Source organism: Artibeus jamaicensis, unplaced genomic scaffold (assembly GCF_021234435.1).
Source record: "Artibeus jamaicensis isolate MK-2021 breed Jamaican fruit bat unplaced genomic scaffold, CSHL_Jam_final contig_327, whole genome shotgun sequence".
Classification (NCBI taxonomy): Eukaryota; Metazoa; Chordata; class Mammalia; order Chiroptera; family Phyllostomidae; genus Artibeus; species Artibeus jamaicensis.
This window is the reverse complement of record NW_026521772.1, coordinates 3,595,332-3,615,470: the sequence shown is the minus strand read 5'-3', so window position 1 is coordinate 3,615,470 and position 20,139 is coordinate 3,595,332. Positions and strand designations below refer to the sequence as shown.

The following is a 20,139-nucleotide window of genomic DNA, read 5'->3' as shown; positions in this document are numbered from 1 at the left end:
CGAAGGGTTTTTTTTTTTTTGTGGATATAGAATTTTGGGCAGACAAATTTTGGTGTGACAAAACTGTTGAAGTTCAGAAAGGATATTTTCTCTCAGCACTTAACATAGTGTGTTTCCACTTCTAGCCTCCATGGTTTCCGACTAACGCCTGCAGTGTTGAGAGCATTGTTCCCCGTAGGCGCTGTCCTGCACTTTTGTCCCACTCTGTCCCTCAAGTGATACCGTTCAGATCCATGGTTCCGAATACCCTTGATGTGCTGATGTCTGCAGCCTGCCGTCGTCTCTGAGCTCCAGATGTACGTGACAAGGTGTTTAATTCTGTTCTTCAAATTTACTACTACTGCTTTTCCGTGAGTTCCACGGCTGCTGCCCATTTACTCTGCCCACAAGCTGGCAGCCATTCATTTTCTCCCTCTCTCTTCTCTACGTCCAGGTAATCTGCAGTCTCTGTCAGTCCAGCTCTAAACTGCATTTTTAAGTTCTTCCCCTTTTGTCTTCACTGACATCATTCTGTTCCAAGCCAACATGATCCTGTTCCTGAATTGCTGCATATTTTTTGTTTCTAATTTTGTTCCCCATCTAATCCATTTTTTTCACCCAGTAGCCAGAGTGACCTTTTACAAAATGGAAGTCAGACCATGTGACCTCCTGCTCAAAACCATTGAGTGGATTTCTCTTGTACTTGGAATAGAATCCTAAATCCTTAAGGGCTTGGTCTGGCCGGCTCCTGTCTGTTTTACTAACTTATTTTCGTGTTCCTCTTCTCACTTTCTCAATTATAGCCACACTTTTCATCTCCTCTGCATACCAGTTTCTTTCCTACCTCAGGGCTTTTACACTTGTTACATTCTTTCAGTTTTAGATCCTCCCCCCCCCCCCCCCCCCCCCGCCTTAGCTTAAGTGTCACTTTCTTTAAAGTAGAGAAATTCCCCATCCTAGCCCATCCATAAGAGTTATCTTTACTCTTTGGACTTTATTTATTTTTTTGTCTAGCACCTAATGCTTCCTGGCTGGCAAAGTGCTTTGTACATAGTGGCCACTCAGTAAATACTGGGCAAAACAGTGAGTCACTATACAGATTAAAAGTGTGTATTATTATTATAATTTTGTAAATGGGGCTAACAATATAAGTTGTATAAATACTGGGTTCTTGTCTTTCTATTTATATATAGTTCCCAAATTTCTATAATGAGCATATGTTGCTTTTATAAACTTGAAAACAAACCATTTTAAAAATGAAAAGCTGCCTTACTCTACTAATAATTTTGTTGAGTTCAATCCTCTTAGGCTCTCATTTATCATTTTCTATTAATTAATTTTTTCATGTATACTTTTTCATTTCATTTTCAAAAATGTTTATAAGATATTAGATGGTTTAAATAGTCAAGCAGCATGGAATCAGAAAAGAATCTTCATATTTTCTTTATATTTTTATATCTTAATTTTTTAGTTTTCTAACTTAAGATACTATAGTCTTCTTAAAACTTTATTTTTTAAATAATTTTTAATTTCTTAATTACAGTTGACATACAATATTATATTAGTTTCAGGTATACTACAATATTTATATAACTTACGAAGTAATCACCCCAATAAATCTTGTACCCATCTGGCACCATACATAGTTATTATAATATTATTGATTATATTCCCTGTGCTTTACTTTACATCCCTGTGACTATTTTATAACTACCAATTTGTGCTCCTTTAATTCCATCACCTTTTCTACCAGTTCCCCAACTCCCCTCTTCTGTCTGAGGGTCTATTTTGTGTGTGTGTTTCTTTTGTTCTTTAGATTCCACATATAAGTGAAATCATACAGAGTCAGACAGAATCATATTGTGTGTGACTTACTTTACTCAGAACAGTACCCTCTTGGTCTATCCATGTTATCACAAATGGCAAGATTCTGTTCTTTTTTATGGCTGAGTAGTATTCCATCGTGTATATCTAACACAACATCTTTATCCATTTGTCTCTTGATGGGCGCTTAGGTCGCTCCCATATCTCCGCTGTTGTAAATAATGCTCCAATGAACAAAGGTATGGATGCACGCGTCTTTCCAAGTTAGTGCTTTGGGTTTCTTTGGGTAAATACCCAGAAGTGGGATTGCTGGATCCTCCTTTGTCTCTCGTTAAGCCCTTGTTTTAAAGTCTGTTTTGTTGGGTATAAGTATTGCTCCTCCAGCTTTTTTTTTTTTTAATTTCCATTTTCATGAAATACTTTTTTTCAGCCCTTTTCTTTGTTGGTGTGCCCTTTGTTCCGAAGTGAGTCTCCAGCCCGTGCGTGGGGTTGTGTTTCAGGCCATTCAGCCACCCTCTGCCTTTTGAGTGGCGCCTATAATCCATTTACATTTAAAGTAATTGTTGATAGATATGTGTTGCCATTTTATTATTCATATTTTTTCTTTTCTTCTTCTTAAGGAAGACCCTTTAACATTTCCTGTAGTACTGGTTTGGTGGCGATGAACTCCTTTAGCATTTTCTTGACTGGGAAACCCCTTCATCTGTGGTATCAAAGAAGAATATCTATAATAATCCGAAAGACTATCAAAATTAAACTCTTTTGGCACCTGCTTACCCATGTGCATTAAGATTTTAACATATTTCAACAAAAATAACAATACAACAGATTAAATGCGAAACTAGGATTCAGTTGTCTTAAGTCAGATAGTAAAGAGATTTGCGTAATATTGCTCTTACCTCTAAATTCTCTTTTGAAGACTAGTTATTTTTTAAAAACATTAACGAAATGGGTGTATTATTTTAAAATTTATAAATATTGTTAAAACCTCAGTTTTAATTTTAAATATATATAATGATAGATATGACCCACATAATAGAGGTATTTGGAGGCCTCAGTGCTTTTTATTCTGAAATGTTTTATTGTTATACAATATAGATAATGTAAAATTTACATTTAAACTATTTTTAAATAGCTTTGTGTGTAATTTAGTAGCTTTAAGTGCATTCATAATGTTGGTAACCACCCATTTACACAACCAGAACAGACTCTAGATATATATCAACTGGAATCATACAATATTTGTCTGTGTCTCTGGCTTATTTCACTTAGTGTAAGGCGTTTAAAGCCCATTTATGTTTGAGCATATATCAAAATTTTATTTCTTTTTATGGTTGAATAGTATTCCATTGTATTTACATACTAAATTTTGTTTATCTGTTCATCCTCTCTTTACTCCTGGTTATGAGATAAGAGCATTTGAAAATGTAACTATTAATTATTGATCATTTAAATAGATTTATGATTAAATAGTAAACCATATGATATAGAATAGAAATATGTATAGAGCGTGCATTATCAAGATCCTTTTTCTTATATTTTTTATAATCTAGGGAAGGAAAAATTCAACCTAGTATTTGAAATTCTGAGTCATTAAACTGAGGTAATGATTAGTCATTTAACTGCTGCTTTCCTTGTAATGTTAACAGGGCTGGCTGTACTATAAAGGTTAGTTTTATCGAAAGTGTAAGCTTTGTTTTTTAAACTATTAATAATTACCTCCAGCAAGGGCATTCTTTCTCTAAGGTTACATTATAATTTTGTTTCAGCTTTATGGAAGGCTATTTCATTCTGCCATCCCATAGTTTTACTGTTACCTTTATTGACCTGGGACCTGGTACATAGTAGGTACTTAATAAATACCGAATCAATAAGTAGTTTTAGCTATATAGTTACAGACATTCTTGTATTATTTTTGTAGATTATACCACTAAATTCACTAGTTATTTGTAGAAGTTACTAGTTTAATTCTCATAAGGTAGTCTCATTTGCAGGCTCTTAAATTTTATTTAACTTTAATAAAATATTTATAAAAAGATTAGACTTTGACTTTTAAAAGTTCTAGCGCTGAAAAGTTTTCAACACTATCATGTCATGTTTTTAACTTTTATTAAACTGTAGAGTTAAATATTAGTGAAAGCATTCATTTTTGGGCTTCTGTGCCTATGAATTAGATTGTAACTATTTCTTTGACTTTGGACTTGTGGTTTCTGGAACCACTTTAAGTGATGCAAAAAATGAGTCTCATTAGGTGGCTCCTCTTTTTTTTTAAAGTGTATTTGGTGTTTTACTGTAAACAGATTTTTCCAAGGAATATTTTCTACAGTCTCACTAAATCATTTATTTAGGAATGAAATCCCATCTATATATATACAGGTCCCTACATATTTTATTATCTGTTACCCGTGTGTGTGTTGGTTGTTACTTATTTGTTTGTTCAAAAATAATCCCTGAGGTGTTTTGAAGTAACTCCATTCTGACTCAGTCTTTTCCTAGTTACTAGACGTTTGCCTTTCGGTCACCCTCCTCCCACTTGGCACTTACAACTTCTTACGCCTCTGTTGGTTCCCCGGCCACTCCGCACATGAGTCAGGGCCCCGTGCACGTGGTGTTGCCCGTCAGAGTGGAATGCTGAGGCTTCCTCGTCACAGAACAGTGTGAGTTTGTGCTTCTGGGCAGAGGAATGGTCCTGGGGACAGTTCTGCTCCCAGCTAATAGTTATGGCAGAGATCAGGACACTTCACTTCGCTGCCTGCGCACTGAGGCCCCAGAAACTGCTCTGCCCAACTTAGCAGGTACGATTTGGAGGTGGCAGTTCTGGGGAGGGTGGATAATCACAGAAATCAAGCACGAATGGAGAATTCAAGAAAGTAATCTCCTGTGTTACCATCCTTGTCTTCGTTCATGGCCAGTGACACTGCGTGTGCCGTGTTTCCCGGTATGTGACAGCAGGACCTCAGTCCAAGCCTACCAAGAAAGAATGAATGGATAACACGTGGGATTTTGTGGTGTTAAGTTAGACATGGCTTGATACAAAGACTTTGAACTGTATTTTGAGAACTATTGAATGACTTATCCAACTACCTTAAATAGTGTTTTAAAAGAGGTATTAAAAAGTATTAGCTTTTTAGAGAGCGTTCAGTCAGGTAAAGCAGAATTCTGGCAAGATAAGTGTTTGTACTTGGAAGTGCCAAGCTGAAATTTTGAACATTAATTTTTCCAGTTCCTACCTGATAGATTTTTAAGTAAACCGATCAAAGTTATTGAATGACTAATTGGTGAAAAGTGTTTTTAATACAGTTAAACATTACATTTAGGAATTATCTCTAAACTTGAGTTTGAATTTTTCTGGATTTCAACTTGTTTAATACTGATAATTTACTTTGTACAAGTTTCTAATTCTGTGTTTAGCCTTATTTTTATTGTTTCCTGCAACTATATCAGTAGAAAAAAGTAATAAAACTACCTTTTCTTAGTAGTCATCATGTATTTCTGCTGCCTGGGTCCTGTTTTCTCTGAATGCAAATCAGAATCTTCTGTTGGCTCAAGTCTGTGATCTCCGTCTGTAACAGTGATTAATAAAAGACTGACTTGCTATCCAGTTTACCTAACGTGTAGTAGCCACTTCACATTGTTGCTCAAAAACAACATTCCAAGCCTGCTTACTAGCTCTTGGGTGGGTGCAGTGCGTCCGAGTCACCCAGACGTGTCTGTTCTACACCACCGAGGAGAGGGGTGCAGATTAGACCCACTGGGCAACACTGTGGCATTTACTTTTCTTGTGGGATTTTTTTGGTCTTTCTTGCCTTTATTTCTTAGCTTGTTCTCTTCATTAGTTGTTTAGCTCTTTATGATTTAATATGTGTTCATTCTTCACCTGAGGAAAATATTAGGATGTTTTTTGTCTTTGAAAAGTTCTCCCTTTGTTTTGCACTAGTGGTGGGAAGCGTTCCGGTGGGTATCCGGTGCAGACGGGTTGTCCGGGAAGCTGGCCCGTGGCTCTCTGAGCACAAAGGCCTGGGCGGGGAGAGAGAGGAAAGGAAGGAAAGAAATGAGGTCTTCTGACCTGACCAAAAAAATCATAAAGCCAGTGATGGGGCAAGGAGTGGAAAATAAAAAAGATTGTTTTTCTCAAGTTGTGATTTTTTAGTCCTTTGGCTTCAAAAATTGCTTTTATCCTATCCTGTATTTATTGTGTATGTGAGAAATGTACAATATTGTTTGGTCTGAATATAGGGTGGGCAAAAGTAGGTTTACAGTTTATATGGAAAATAATTCAATGATTAATAAATAATACAAGAATAAATTCTGTGTTTCATGTACTCATGACTCTAAACCTACTTTTGCCCACCCCGAATATTTTTTTAAGTTTACTAAAATTATGCCACAGGTCTGGTTCTTTTTTGACACGTGTCATAGACGTGTCTTGCATGTTGACAACCTGCCGCTCTCCTGTCATCAGGGCAGGATCCTGCTCATCTGGTTTAAATGCTTTCTCTCTCCTGACTCCCGAGTTCTGTTTTCCGGTCTGTCCCGTCAGAACGTTCTCTAAGCACACGATTCATTTGCTCAGCAGGTCTTCCCTGAGAGCCTCTTATACACATGCACTACTCTTGGTGCTTGGAATTTATCAGTGAACAAAGCAGGCAGAGATCCCTGTTCTCATAAAACTTATGTTCCGATTGGGGGAGTTAGATTAATACATACAAATATAATAATAAGTAAATTACATCTCTGTGGTAATAAGAGCTGTGGGGGGGAATAAATTGGGAAAGGAGACATGGAGCACATGGGAGCATTGTCAGGAATAGATGTGTTTTAAAATAGGACAGTCAGAGAATGCTGTGCCGAGAGGGTGGCGGTTACGTGAAGTGTCATGTGAATGTCTTGGGGAAGAATGGTGTAGGCAGCAGGCAAAGCCAGTACAAAGGTCCTGCGGCAGAGGGGTGTCTGCCCGTTCAAGGAAGGCCAGTGGCCAGAATGAGGTGAACTAGGGGAGGGCTACTACCTTGCAGCTCTTGTGAGGACTTTAGTCTGGACTCTTAAGATACAGGGAGCCACCTGAGAGTTGGGTTTGTACGTAGGAGTAACACACTCTGACTTAGGCTCTTAAAAACTGGCTGCTGTCTTGAGACCAGACAGCAGGGAACATGTCCGGACAGAAGCACGGAGATGAGTAAGGAGTGTGGTGAATAACCTAGGGGAGACGTGACCGTGTGACAGGGTGGCAATAATGGAGGGGTGAGAAATGAACACATTCCGAACATTAATTTCGAAGATAGTGCCAGTGGAATTTCCTGATGGATTGGATGTGATATGTGAGAGCAAAAAAGGAGTCATGAGTGATTCCAAGCTGTTTTTCTCCCCAGCTTTATTGATACACTCGACATATAAGATTATGGAAGTTTAATGTTTATGATGTGTTGATTTAATACTCATATATTGCAAATGGTAAGATCTACTCTCTTACTACCTTTCAAGTATATAGTACAGTATTATTAAGTATAATCACTGTGCTATACATTAGACCCCTAAAACTGCTTCTTATAGCTAGAAGTATGTACTCAAACTTTCAAGGTTTTTTTTGGCTTGAGCAGCTAAAAAGATGAAATTGCCATTAACTGAGATGAAGAATTCTGTGGGAGAAACATATTTGGGAGAAAGAAGGAGAATAGGTTTTTTTTTTAAATTGAAAATCCAAATAGTGCTTTATAATGTTTATATTTTGAAGCTCAGCATAAGGCTGGTGTATAGTAGATGTTCAGTAATAAGTAGATGCTCACTAAAATTATAGTTTTGTGAACTTTAAATTTTAATACACTGGGTTTCACAAAGTAAGATACAAATGCATGGCATTTGCTGTTTTGGGCCTTGTAGGGCTTAAGAGTTGGTTTTAGTGTCTGCTTGAGTACTGTTTCTAACTTGGTCATTGACGGTACAAAAGTTAAATTAACCTTGGTTTTTGTTCCCTTTATAATTTCAGACAAGGGGACTCCTACTTAAGGAAATGTATTTTAATTGTTTGATAATCATTAAACAGAGAAATGATCACAAAACATTGTGATATGTTACCACCATCACTGGCAAGAAACATGAGTGTGGATATATTGTATTTAGTATAGAACCTAATATTATGAATATTCTTTGCATTTCTTTTCACAGTTCTTTTCATGTTAATAAAGGGCTGGCATTTTGTAGCCCTGTAAAAATTCTGCTAGAGTAGATAATTTTTATTAGAATAAAGAGAAACGTGGTACATGTGGCCAGGATGTTTCATATACTGTGGTGTCTGTTTTATAATCATAATTGCTTATTTTAGTATGTAATACGGCTGTTCCCATTCACCGTAACTCTGCCTTTGGAAAGGGAACGATACATCTGTTTCAAATTAGCTTGTCAAGACATATCTTTAGGTTTGTCGCAATATTCTTAATGTAAAACAATGTAATTAGCTGTGGAATTTTAAAGCTGTGTTCCTTTGTTACAGAGAAGGAATGTGATGATGTGAAATAAACTCTAAAACTGTTAGAATTATGGATTCAACCCACAGCAGGAATTCCTGTACATTTCATGTATACAGTTATAAAACCATTTTTAAACATTGGTTAATGCTATTTTAGGATTAAAACACATGTCATTGTTTCCTGCCACTTACATTTTTGTGTAATTTGGTCATTCAGTCAACAGTTATTGAACACATAGAACTCCTTGGTAGAAAAAAAGATGCCATTCTTTCTTAAGATTTTATTTATTTTTAGACAGAGGGGAAGGAAGGGAGAAAGAGAGGGAGAGAAACATCAGTGTGTGGTTACCTCTCACTTGCTCCCTACTGAGGACCTGGCCTAAAACCCAGGCGTGTGCCCTGACTGGGAATCAAACCAGCAACCCTTTGGTTCGCAGGCCGGTGGTCAGTCCACTGAGCCACACTAGCGAAGGCAAAAAGATACCATTCTTATGCCCAAGTGCACATTGTGAAGTTTGGGAAACAGGCACGCATTGATGATGTTACAAAGATAAAGACTGAGGGTGTGAATTCGGCAAATGTAATGCTTTTAGGAGGCAGCGGGAGGAGGGACCTGTGAGGCTTCTTAGGGGAGGTTGTACTGGAGCTGAGTGCTACACAATCGGAAGTCAACCAGTCAAAAAAAACGAAAGGGGGTGGAATGAGACCACATTCCAGGTAGACAGGACAGTGTGAATAAGGCAAAGATGTAGGAAGCCTCATGGGGCGTGTTAACATTTAACATTTAGAGTGTGGGGTGGGGAGAGGTGAAGCTGGAGAAGTAGGTGGCGACCTGATCTTAAAGCCCTTGAAGGCATGTTAAAGAGATTTCAGCTTGATGGTGAACGATTGAAGAGTCCTAAGAAGAGTGACATGGTCAAATTTTTGTTTTGAATAGATCACTTTGCCAGCTGTGTGGAGGATGGATTTGAGGGAGACAAGACTGGAGGCAGTAGTCCAGGTGAGAGATGACGGGGGTCTGATCTAAGGCATTGGCTGCAGAGATGGAGAGGAGGGAATGGATTTGAAAAGAAAGGCTTTTTCTTTCTTGTTCAAATGTGGTGAAAATCTATTTTAAATTAAAAATGACTGGGAGAAAGAGACATAATTAGAAAAGCATTGTTGTATCACATAGGCGGTTAGTGGCCTGTAGCTGCTGGAACAATTTCAGTGGTTAAGGAAATTGCTGCTGGAAGAACAGTGTCATTTTCTGTAATGGACCTGGGCTGTAAGAAGGTGGTGCAGGAATCACCTGTTTGTGTGGTGCGACCGAGCTTCACAACCATGAATCCTGGAGGAAGGGACCAGGTCTTACAAGGCTTCCACCATTACCTGTGATACAGAAACTAAATCAGTGTCCATCATTAGTGATATTTACTAGAGCTTTCAATTAAACTTCTGATGTTTTATAAAAATGTGCCACCTAGGAAAATAAAACAGGGTCGATTTTTTTTTTTTTTTCATTAGAACAACAATTGCAGGCTCCTACAGACAGTGTGGTAACCAAAGGTATTTTGGAGGGGCAAGAACATTTTGTATTAAACCAAAACATTGTTATTTAACAGGTAATTTTAGGGTTTTTTTTTTCCTGGAAGCACTATTTTTACATGTAAATGGAGGGTCTAGATTTATACAATATGTGTATATTTCTTAAAATCTGTTTTCTTTTCCACAAGGTTTTTATATAAAGAAAGTAAGAGAAGGAGGGTAGTTAGGGAAGACTTATAAAACATAACTGTTCCCTCTTAAAACCACCACCACAACATAATATCTTGTATTTTTATAAGACAAATTGCCAATTCTTTTTGAGATTTTTTTTTCATTTTAAGAAAACTGTGTTTTCCCTATTAATTTCTGGATTTGGTCAGTGGCTATAAATCACAACTAAATGTGCCCTTTTTATGTGATCTCTATCTTGGTATATTTTCAACAAGTAGTCTTCTCTTATGTTTAGGAGATGGTGCCCTTTGCTCACTCTTCGTGACTCCACAGCTCTGTGGTTTTGTCCCTCCCAGGAGCCGTCCGTCCATGCCAGCAGCTGAAATACTGTGTGTGTACTGAATTCGAATGAATTCCCGACTGTCGAACTTACCGTGAATTCCTTTCTCTCCTCCCGCCTTTCAGAAGCCCTGCACCGCCCCCATGGCTGTGATGTTGAACCCCAGGCACTGAACGAGGCCATCAGGTGGAGCTCCAAGGAGAACTTGCTGGGAGCCACCGAGACTGACCCTAATCTCTTTGTTGCACTTTATGATTTTGTGGCAAGTGGTGATAACACACTTAGCATCACTAAAGGTGAGCTTCTAAGATCCTTTCACTTTTCATTTTTATTCGTGGTTAGGAAATAAAGGCTCAGGATGAGGTTTTAAATGGGAGTGGCATACCAAATTAAGAAGACAGGCCTCCATTTAAGGACTGTTACTCTTAATAAAACTTTTATGTGTATCAGTTTTTTAAATCCAGCCAGATTCATCAAAAGCAGAAACGCTTAAACCCGAGTTTCTCAAACCGGGTGGAAGCATGTCCCAGAGAGGGTGTGATGGTGTGTGTGCCCATGTCAGGAGGCAGGGGGTCCCAGGGGAAAGGAGGGTGCATTGTCTCCTGGTGTCATTCCTTAAAGGTCCTGGATAGTTTGGGGTTGGGTGGTGAGGGGATGTGTGTGTTTATGCATGGGGAGGAGATTTTTACCCACAACTTCAGGATAAAACAAAGAAAATTGTTGTATAGAAATTTTATACTTTGCAGTAGTTTCTTTGGGCTCCAGCAGGCCCTTGTACCTTGAGTGATACTTCAGTGGAGAATTTTGTGGACCTCTGACTCAGAACATTCTTTCCTAGGTAAACTTGCATGTCAGTGTTTTCCAAGATAGCTCAGTCACCGAGGAAACATCGATAGAGAAAGTTTGTTGAGTCCTCCGTCACCAGTGACGGCAGCCACTAGTGTGCCTCTCAAGGAGTGGGATCTCCTTTACCTGTGGCCAGCAGGGGGTCTCATAAAACCCATGAAGTGCCAGGTGTTTGTACCAGGTTCTTCTGTACGATGATGTCATGCTAAAGCTATTTTATTATTCCAAAGACAAGAAAATACATTTTAAAAATACAGTACTTTTTTTACTTCCTTTTTCTTTGAAGGTGGCATTTTGTCTGAATTTTAAAAAAAGTCCTCCCAAGGTTCCTCTGTCAATAGGGCCAATATTTTCTATTTCCAGCAGTCCATACCCCTGTCAGTTTCCTTCCAGAGTAGAAGACTCTTCTCCTGACTTTGAGAAGAGAGGGAGACAGACAAAAACCTGGGGTGTTTCACTGTATTATCCTAATTGTGATGACCTGTCACTGCCAGTTCTTGATAAGGAAGCAACGGTAATACAGTGAGTAAACTACTTCACATTTACTTTTTCCAGCTTTTGTGGAGTAAAATACAAAAGCTACAGAGCAAATTTTATTTCTTCTTTCTAGCAATATGAGGTTTTTTTCCCCCGTGCATTTCCACCACCATACAATTCACACTCCTACCTATCTGTACATATATGTATGTTTTATACATGTAGTTAAAATGTATGTGGGTCCATACTCTTGTGTTTTTTTCTCATTGAATGTCACACATCTAGGTGTCTTGGGCGAGACAGTAGGGGCTCACAGGAAGTTATCCCCAATAGACATTTTTGTAGGCTGCTGAAAAAAGTTAGATGGCTGCCAGAGTAATAATTTTGAGTTTTTCCTCAATAGTTTTTGCCTGATAACTACTGGACATGTGCTTTTGGTTGACTTGGTTTTTCCCTGCTGCCCTGTGCTAAGAAGTGGGTGTGAACTCTCAGAGTTAGAGGCCTGTGGCCTTAGAATAATTGTTTCAAGTATCAGGTATTGCTAGTGACAGCTCTTTCGTCTTCCCTGTTCCGTCTGGGCCACAAGTGCAGGGGCAAGGTGCCTGCTGGTGGAGCCTGAAGTTGTCCTTCCGGCTCTGATGGAGCAGTCAAGGATGTTGAAGTCAGTGGCAAAGACACTCTGAGTAACTCGAATCTTTTGTTCCAGCATCAGACTCAGGTTCCTTTCCCACACACTAATTTTAGAGGACTGGGTAGGAGTGACTCATTCTTGTGGGGGGAGTGGGAGGGAAACTGGGGAACTAGAACTATTTAAAGCTTGAGTCCTGGAAACGACTGTGCTTTGGGAGTCCTCACTGCTCATCTCCCATCCTCCAGACAGTTTTCTTTACGAAAACATTGCTGAAAGGTCTGTGGTCTGTGCTCTTGTGTTTTACATTGATGGTTCTGTTGCCTTGGTGTCAAGTGAAATTTAGGAATAGTGTTGTTTCGTTTAGAAATAACATTCGGTTGCCATGGCTTATCCCTAATTAATCCTCAATTGCCTGTTAATATTGAACCATATGTAAGAGACATTCCTTCACAAACTGTTTTGGGGGGGGAATGGGTTTTATTTATTTTTTTGAAGGGTGAGACTATGTCATTTTCCAGCCATATGAGTAACCCTATATCTTTGTATTCCACCTTCCTACCATACACGGAGTTTTTTTAAAGACATTTTTTTAGTTGGTGTAAAAATCTCTTAAAACCTGTGTGTAGTAGATGCCAGAATGCCGCTTTTAGCTGTGCTGCTTTGGTTTAAGGTACAAGCTAAGATCAGTGAGGATGTGATGAAAAGTCAGGTTTGTTTTCACTATTTAGAAAAATTTGTTGGTATGAAAGTTTCCTGATTCACTTTTCAGTGACTGTGAAGTTTGACAGTAGACTGCCTTCATTTGAGATAAAGTCTTAGCATCTTCTCTTTCACTCTGATGACCTTCACGGCTAGGTGAAAAGCTGCGCGTCCTTGGTTACAACCAGAATGGTGAGTGGAGTGAAGTTCGCTCTAAGAATGGCCAAGGTTGGGTGCCGAGCAACTACATCACCCCCGTGAACAGTCTGGAGAAGCATTCCTGGTACCACGGACCTGTGTCACGCAGTGCCGCCGAGTATCTGCTCAGCAGTTTAATCAATGGCAGCTTCCTGGTGCGAGAGAGTGAGAGCAGCCCTGGGCAGCTGTCCATCTCGCTCAGGTATGAGGGGCGCGTGTACCACTACAGGATCAACACCACCACCGACGGCAAGGTAAGGCTGGCGGCCAGCTGCAGGCGTGGGCTGGTGCTCTGTAGAAAGTACACTCGGAGCGAGGGAAGAACGCAGTTTTTATGCCTTACAGGAAAGAAAATAATCACTGATGTGAGTCGGAGCTGTTTGTCATGTTACAGGGAACTTACTCTTTGCAGAAGAATATGGTAATGGGAATCTGAAACAGCCCTGTATTATAGCCCTGACTGGTGTGGCTCAGTTGGGTAGGCGTTGTCTCACAGAATGAAAGGTTGCTGGTTCAAGTCCCAGTCAGGGCACATTTCTGGGTTGTGAAATCAGTTCCTGGGGGACGCATATACAAGAGACAGCTATTTTCGATGTGTCTCTCCCTCTCTTTTAAAAAAAATGAATGAAATCTTTTTAAAAACAAAAATAAAACAAAATTATATTAATGGTTTAATGATGAGCTACATGTAAAGAAGAACAATGAAGGAAATTGCTGCGTAAGTTAGCTGTTCTAATCGTTAACATATAAATAGGCAAATATACATCTAGTACATTGTAAAGAATTTATAAATTAAACCTTATATCTGAAAATTATAATAATCTCTACTAGAAAGTTCACAGAGTAAGAATTTAGGCTATAAGACCAGTATTGGTTATTAATATTTGTTAGTGTAAATAGATGAGTCATTTAGCAGTTCACCTGTTGGAAAGACCAGCTGGTTTCGAATGGTTGTGTTCGATGGAGCTGTTTCACGTTATAAACTATAAAGCATGGGCTTACGTCGTACTTCCGCTGAACAGTAAAAGGACGAATCGTTCCTTCCATCCCGTTCCTCGCCGTGACATGCTCAGTAGAGGGCAGGCATGGGCTTTGGAGCAGGCAGGCCTGGTTTGCTGGGTAACTCCACCATTTTTATGGCTCTGGGGCCGTGCACAAGCCTCAGTGTACCGTCCTACTTTACTGGATCCTTGTGAGGTTTAAATGAAATAACTCCCGTAAAACGGAATGGCTGGTGCAAAATAGGAAATAAGAAAATGATGAATTGTTTTTCACTCCACCTTTAGACATATTGTCTCTTAAGTTATATTTGATTGTTTACGCTAATAGTTGTTCCAGTTTACCCCCCTTTGTCCCTTCCCCCTGCTCCCTCAGTCCCCACACTGTTGCCCATGTCCGTGGGTCCTGCACACATATTCTTTGGCTCCTCTGTTCCCTCTGCTGGACCTTATGTCCCCATGAGTATTCTGTCACTTCCAGTTTGTGCTTCTTAATCCCTTCACCTTTTTCACCCATGGCCCCATCTCCCGTCCCATCTGGCAACTATCGAAACATTCTTTGTATCTGTGATTCTGTTTCTTTTCTACTTGTTTATTTTTTAGACTCAATTGTTGATAGATATGTATTTATTGCCATTTTATTGTTCATATTTTTTATTTTCTTAAAGAAGACCCTTTAACATTTCATATAATACTGGTTGGTGTTGGTGAACTCCTTTAGTCTTTTTCCTATCAAGGAAGCTTTTTACTTGTTCTTCAATTCTAAATGATGCTTTTGCCTGGTAGAGTCATCTTGGTTGGTCCTTGCTTTTCATCACTTTGAATATTTCTTGCTGATCCTTTCTAGCCTGCGAAGTTTCTTTTGAGAAATCAGCAGTCTTATGGGGTCTTCCCTGTAAGTAACTAATTGCTTTACTCTTGCTGCTTTTAAGATTCTCTCTTGTTCTTTAACCTGTGGCATTTTAATTATGAGTGTCTGTGTGAGCTTCTTTGGGTCCTTCTTGTTTGGGACTCTGTGTGCTTCCTGTACTTGTATGTCTTATTTCCTTCACCAAGTTAGGGGATTTTTCTTTCATTATTTTTTTTAAAGGTAGAGAACACTTTTTTTTTTTTAAAGATTTTATTTATTTATTTAGAGGGAGGGGAAGGGAGGGATAAAGAGAGGGAGAAACATCAATGTGTGGTTGCCTCTCACTTGGCCCCCACTGGGGACCTGGCCCACAACCCAGGCATGTGCCCTGGCTGGGAATCAAACTGGTGACCCTTTGGTTTGCAGCCTGTTCTCAGTCTACTGAGCTACACCCTTTCATTATTTTTTCAAATAAGTTTCCAACGTCTTGTTCTTTTTCCTTCCAGCACCCCAATAATATGAGTATTGGAGTGCTTGAAGTTGTCCTAGAGGCTCCTTTGACTATCCTCATTTTTTGGATTCCTTTTTCTTCTTGTTCTTATTGGTTGTGTTTTGGCTTCCTTACGTTCCAAATTGCTGATTCGATTCTCAGCCTCATTCACTCTATTGTTGATTCCCCTGTAGATTTTTCTTTTTCAATTAGCGTATCCTTCATTTCTAACTGGATTTTTCTTAATGCTTTTAGGTCTTCACTTAAATTCCTTGAGCATCCTTATAACCAGTGTTTCGAACTTTGTATCTGATAGATTGCTTTTCTCTATTTTGTTTAGCTGCTTTTGTGGAGTTTTGTTCTGTTTTTACATTTGGGCCATGTTTCTGTCTCCTCATTTTGGCAGCCTCCCTGTGCTTGTTTCTATGTATTAGGTAGAGCTACTGCGTCTCCCAGGCTTGATAGAGTGGTGAATGTAGTAGGTGTCCTATGGGGTCCAGTGCTACCCTATCACTCAAGCTGGGTACTCAAGGGACATAAACTGTGTGGGCTGTGTACATCCTCTTGTAGTTGAGCCTTGATTGCTGTTGGCACATGCAAGGTCAGCCACCCCCTATGTTCTGTCCAGGGTCGCACACCACTAGTTACAGAGTGATCTGCAGACACCTGCTACTTGTACTGGGTTTGGAGTTAGGTGCCCAGGAGAGGCCAAGCTTTGAACCAAGGCCAGCTGCTGCTAGTGCCAAGCCTGGGGCATCCTAGAGTTATGGGGCTCACTGAAGCCATATGCTTCTTGTTTGAGAGTATTTAGGAAAATCTGAAGCATAGGCCAAGATAAGCTATTCATAGGGAAAAGCCACTAGAAACAGCTTGGGTGGGTCTGAAAGTTGGGTGGGGCAGGGCCTAAGGGAGTCACCAGGGTGGGGCAAACAGTGTGAGCCAGGTTGATGGAATTGCAGATATGGCTTTGTGGCTCTGCCAGGGGAGGGCTCAGAAAAGACTGAATGGGTCTCTACCAGCAATTCTGTCTGGGAGAAAGCTGCCTCCAGCTCTCATCCTGATGCCAGAGACTTCATCTCCTCTCCATATGTCTATAATGCCTTTCTGTTTGCTGCCCAGGCTCTGGAGTGCAGAGGGAGGGAGTGTGGGTGAGTCCATGTGCAGGCCCTTTAAGAGGAACTGCCTGGGATTCCAGCAGTTTCTGTCTTCCACAGTCTCAGTCCCCACTGGTTATTACAGCCAGAAGTTATAGAGACTTACTTCCTAGCACTGGGACCCTGGGCTGGGGGGACTGGTGTGGGGCTGGGACCCCTCGCTCCTGAGATATCTCCCAATTTTTATCTGTTACACATGGGTGTGGGACCAACCCATTCTGTGTCTCCACCCCGCCTACCAGTCTTGATGTGGTTTCTTCTGTAATTGTGTGACGTCCATTCAACTCATTTTCTGATGGTTCTGAATGCTACTTGTTCTATAGTTTAATTGTACTTTTGATATGGTTGTATGAGGTGGTGGCCTTTGTTTACCTACACTGCCATCTTGACTGGAAGTGTCCCATATTGTCTCTTGACAAAACCAAATAGAATGAGATAAGGAATAATGTGGGAGAGACCCACCAGCTCCACTTAATGGCTACATACCCAACAGAAATGACTACACATGTGTTCAGAAGGCATGTACAAGAATGTTCACAGCAGCTTTAGTTGTAATAGCCCCAAACTAGAAACTCTCAACCATCTAGCACTAGTAGACTGAATTAATAAATTGTAGTATATTTATAAAATGCAATCTCATCCAACAAAGATGAACATAGCACTGATATATACACATCAGGAAAACTATGGCCCCACAGCTGCCTGCTTTTGTAAATAAAAAATTATGAAATGCACCCTCTCTGGTGTAGCTCAGTGGATTGAGTGCGGGCCTGCAAACCACATGATTTCGGTTTGATTCCCAGTCAGGGCACGTGCCTGGGTTGCAGGCCAGTTCCCGGCGGGGGACTCACGAGAGGCAACCATGCATTGATGTTTCTCTCCTTCTCTCCTTCCCTTCCCCTCTGAGGATAAATAAATAAAATCTTTTTTAAAAATAATGAAATGTATCCACACCCAGTTGTGTATTGTCTGTGGCTGCTTTCTCATTCTTATAGCAAATTTGAGTAGTAGCAACAGATACGCAGTGGCCACAAGCCTAAAGTATTTACTCTCTGGCCGTTTATAGAGAAGTGTGCTGATTTCACACACGTAATCTCACACACGTAAAGATGAGTGAGAGGGATTTAAGTTTGCGAGGGTGGGGGCATGGGAATGACCGCCGGGGGGATGGGGTTTCTTTGTGGGGTAACGAAAAGGTTCTAGAGTTAGATAAGGCTAATGGTTGAACGACCCAGTGAATGTACCGAAACTACTGAGTTACACAGTTGAAAATGGTGAGTTTTATGGTATCTGAATGGTATCACAATAAAAAAAAGTTGAGCAGTCCAGTTTATAAACAGAAGTCCTGGACAAGTAGAGACTTTGACTGTATGAACAGTTTAATGCTATAAAATACTATGTGAATCTCTTAAAATTCTGACATTCCACAGCCTGTACAAGACATGCTGGGTTTTTTATGTTTTACTTCTGCCTTAAGATTTAAGTTTTTTAAATGTATTTTTGCCCTTAAATAAGTGTTAATTTGATGAAAACTCTGCTTTTAAAATCCTCACTTAGTGGGTTCTAATAAATTAAACTTGGGGGAAAAAAGTGGAGTGAAAGAAAGCAGACACAACACATGTACTGGATGCCCCCATTTGCATGGAGTTCAGAAGCAGGCAAAGCCCATCTAAGGTGTTCGCAGTCAGCAGCGCGGCCCCTTTGCAGGGCGAGTAGCTGGGAGGGCAGGAGGGGAGCTGCTGGGTGCTGGCGAGGTTACAGTTCTGGGGGTGGGAGATATTAGCAGGGGTGAGTCCATTTTATAAAAATCAACAATTCCCCACTTAATAATCATATACTTTGCTGTACACAATAAAAGTTTCTTCTGTGAAAAAATAGTCCCCTTGGGAGATAAGACCCAAAGACTGCTATCTTACTTTACACTTACTGCCTATTGCAAATTAACTACTGTTTTGTTAACAGAATCTCTGAAAAGCACATCCTAATTAAGTAAAAATTATAAGATATTTAAATACCCTCGCTCTACCCCCAAAATCTAAATCAGTGGTTTTCAAGTTATGTTCTGTGCAAAATTCTGCAGGGGTATTTGATAAACTCACAGGCGGCCAAGTTCCCTCTTGCCTGCTTTAATCAGAGAATCTCTTCCTTTATTTGTCTAATGTATTTGGGTTCCACAGTCTTCATGCTTAAAAAGTATTTGAAGTGCAGTGATCTTGATGATCCAAAGAGGTATCTTGGAAGTTTTTTCCCCAGGACTAGAGCAAACTTAGGAAGTACGGGAAAAGTGGCTGAAGTCAGATTAAACTGAATGGAGTTCTGTGTGTTCCCTGGCCACCACCATCTCATTCTTTCATTGGCGTCCTAGCTTTGTATCTTCAGACCAGTGGAGTAATGGGCTTTTACAAAAAAAAAAACAAAAAACCTTCTGATCTCTTTTCAAGTTGGTTTAGCTTTTCTCCTGCCTTTCTCACCAGGTGTATGTGACCACTGAGAGCCGCTTCAGCACCTTGGCAGAGCTGGTCCACCATCACTCCACAGTGGCTGATGGGCTGGTGACAACATTGCACTACCCCGCACCCAAGTGTAACAAGCCAACGGTTTATGGCGTGTCCCCCATCCACGACAAGTGGGAGATGGAACGAACAGATATTACCATGAAGCACAAACTTGGGGGTGGTCAGTACGGAGAGGTTTACGTTGGCGTCTGGAAGAAATATAGCTTGACAGTTGCTGTGAAAACATTGAAGGTGGGTTGCTGAAAATTACAGTTTTCAGGCATCTTTTTCTTTTGCGCTGAATCATCTGAAAGTACCAGTGTGCCCTTTTTTGACTTTGGAACACTTGCCACCCACTGGTGCCAAGCACATCAGCAAATTGTGACGATCAGCCCTCACGCCATTGCTGACAGTTCAGGGGCGTGTTAGTCACTGCAGTGCAGCAGAACCCACGTGCAGGGAAGGTCTGTGTGTCTGTCTCTCCTCCCTTCTCCCTCCGCTGTCCTCCCTCCCCTTCTCTGTCTCTCCTTTTTTCCTCCCCTTCTCCCCCTTTCTCTCCCCTTCGCCTCCTGCTCCTCTATCTTCATGACAATAGATCACTTCTTGTTCCTAAAATTCACAGAAGTCTTTTTCCTGATGCTGTGCTCTCTTTAAGCATCCTGGTATCAAAATACAGGCTTGTCACCCATCCCATTCTCTGCAGGTTCCCCTGCGTGCCTCTGGCTCGGCCCTGTCACTTGTAAAGGCTGCCCTTCAGCTGCGAGTCATGGTCGGTTCTCTTTAGCAAGCATTTATTAAGCGTATTCTGAGTGCGAAACAATATTTAAGGCCTTGCAAACATGCAGTGCTCCCTAGGGAATTTGCCAGGAAGACAAACATGTAAACAGCTAATTGTTCTGTCTTCTCTTTCAAAGCTAAGATATTTTAGGAAGTAAAATAACAGAACTGAGTTATTCAAGTCTCAATATGTGTTTCAGTTATGATAAGATGTGATGAC

The 20,139-nt window shown here is 40.3% G+C and overlaps 1 protein-coding gene across 8 annotated transcripts in view; it reads left to right on the top strand.

The window, feature by feature from the left end:
• ABL2 (ABL proto-oncogene 2, non-receptor tyrosine kinase) overlaps window positions 1-20,139 on the top strand; it is a 93,934-nt gene that overhangs the window by 63,209 nt on the left and 10,586 nt on the right. For 2 of the 8 annotated variants that reach the window (XM_037145606.2, XM_037145603.2), the window contains exons 2-5: window positions 9,204-9,266; window positions 10,430-10,600; window positions 13,114-13,409; window positions 19,122-19,394. In XM_037145606.2, the coding sequence (XP_037001501.2) occupies window positions 9,204-9,266; window positions 10,430-10,600; window positions 13,114-13,409; window positions 19,122-19,394 (803 nt within the window). Of the gene's footprint in view, window positions 1-4,384; window positions 4,599-9,203; window positions 9,267-10,429; window positions 10,601-13,113; window positions 13,410-19,121; window positions 19,395-20,139 lie in introns of those variants that run through there. The other 6 variants (XM_037145608.2, XM_053663723.1, XM_037145604.2 and 3 more) reach the window with 5 other exon arrangements.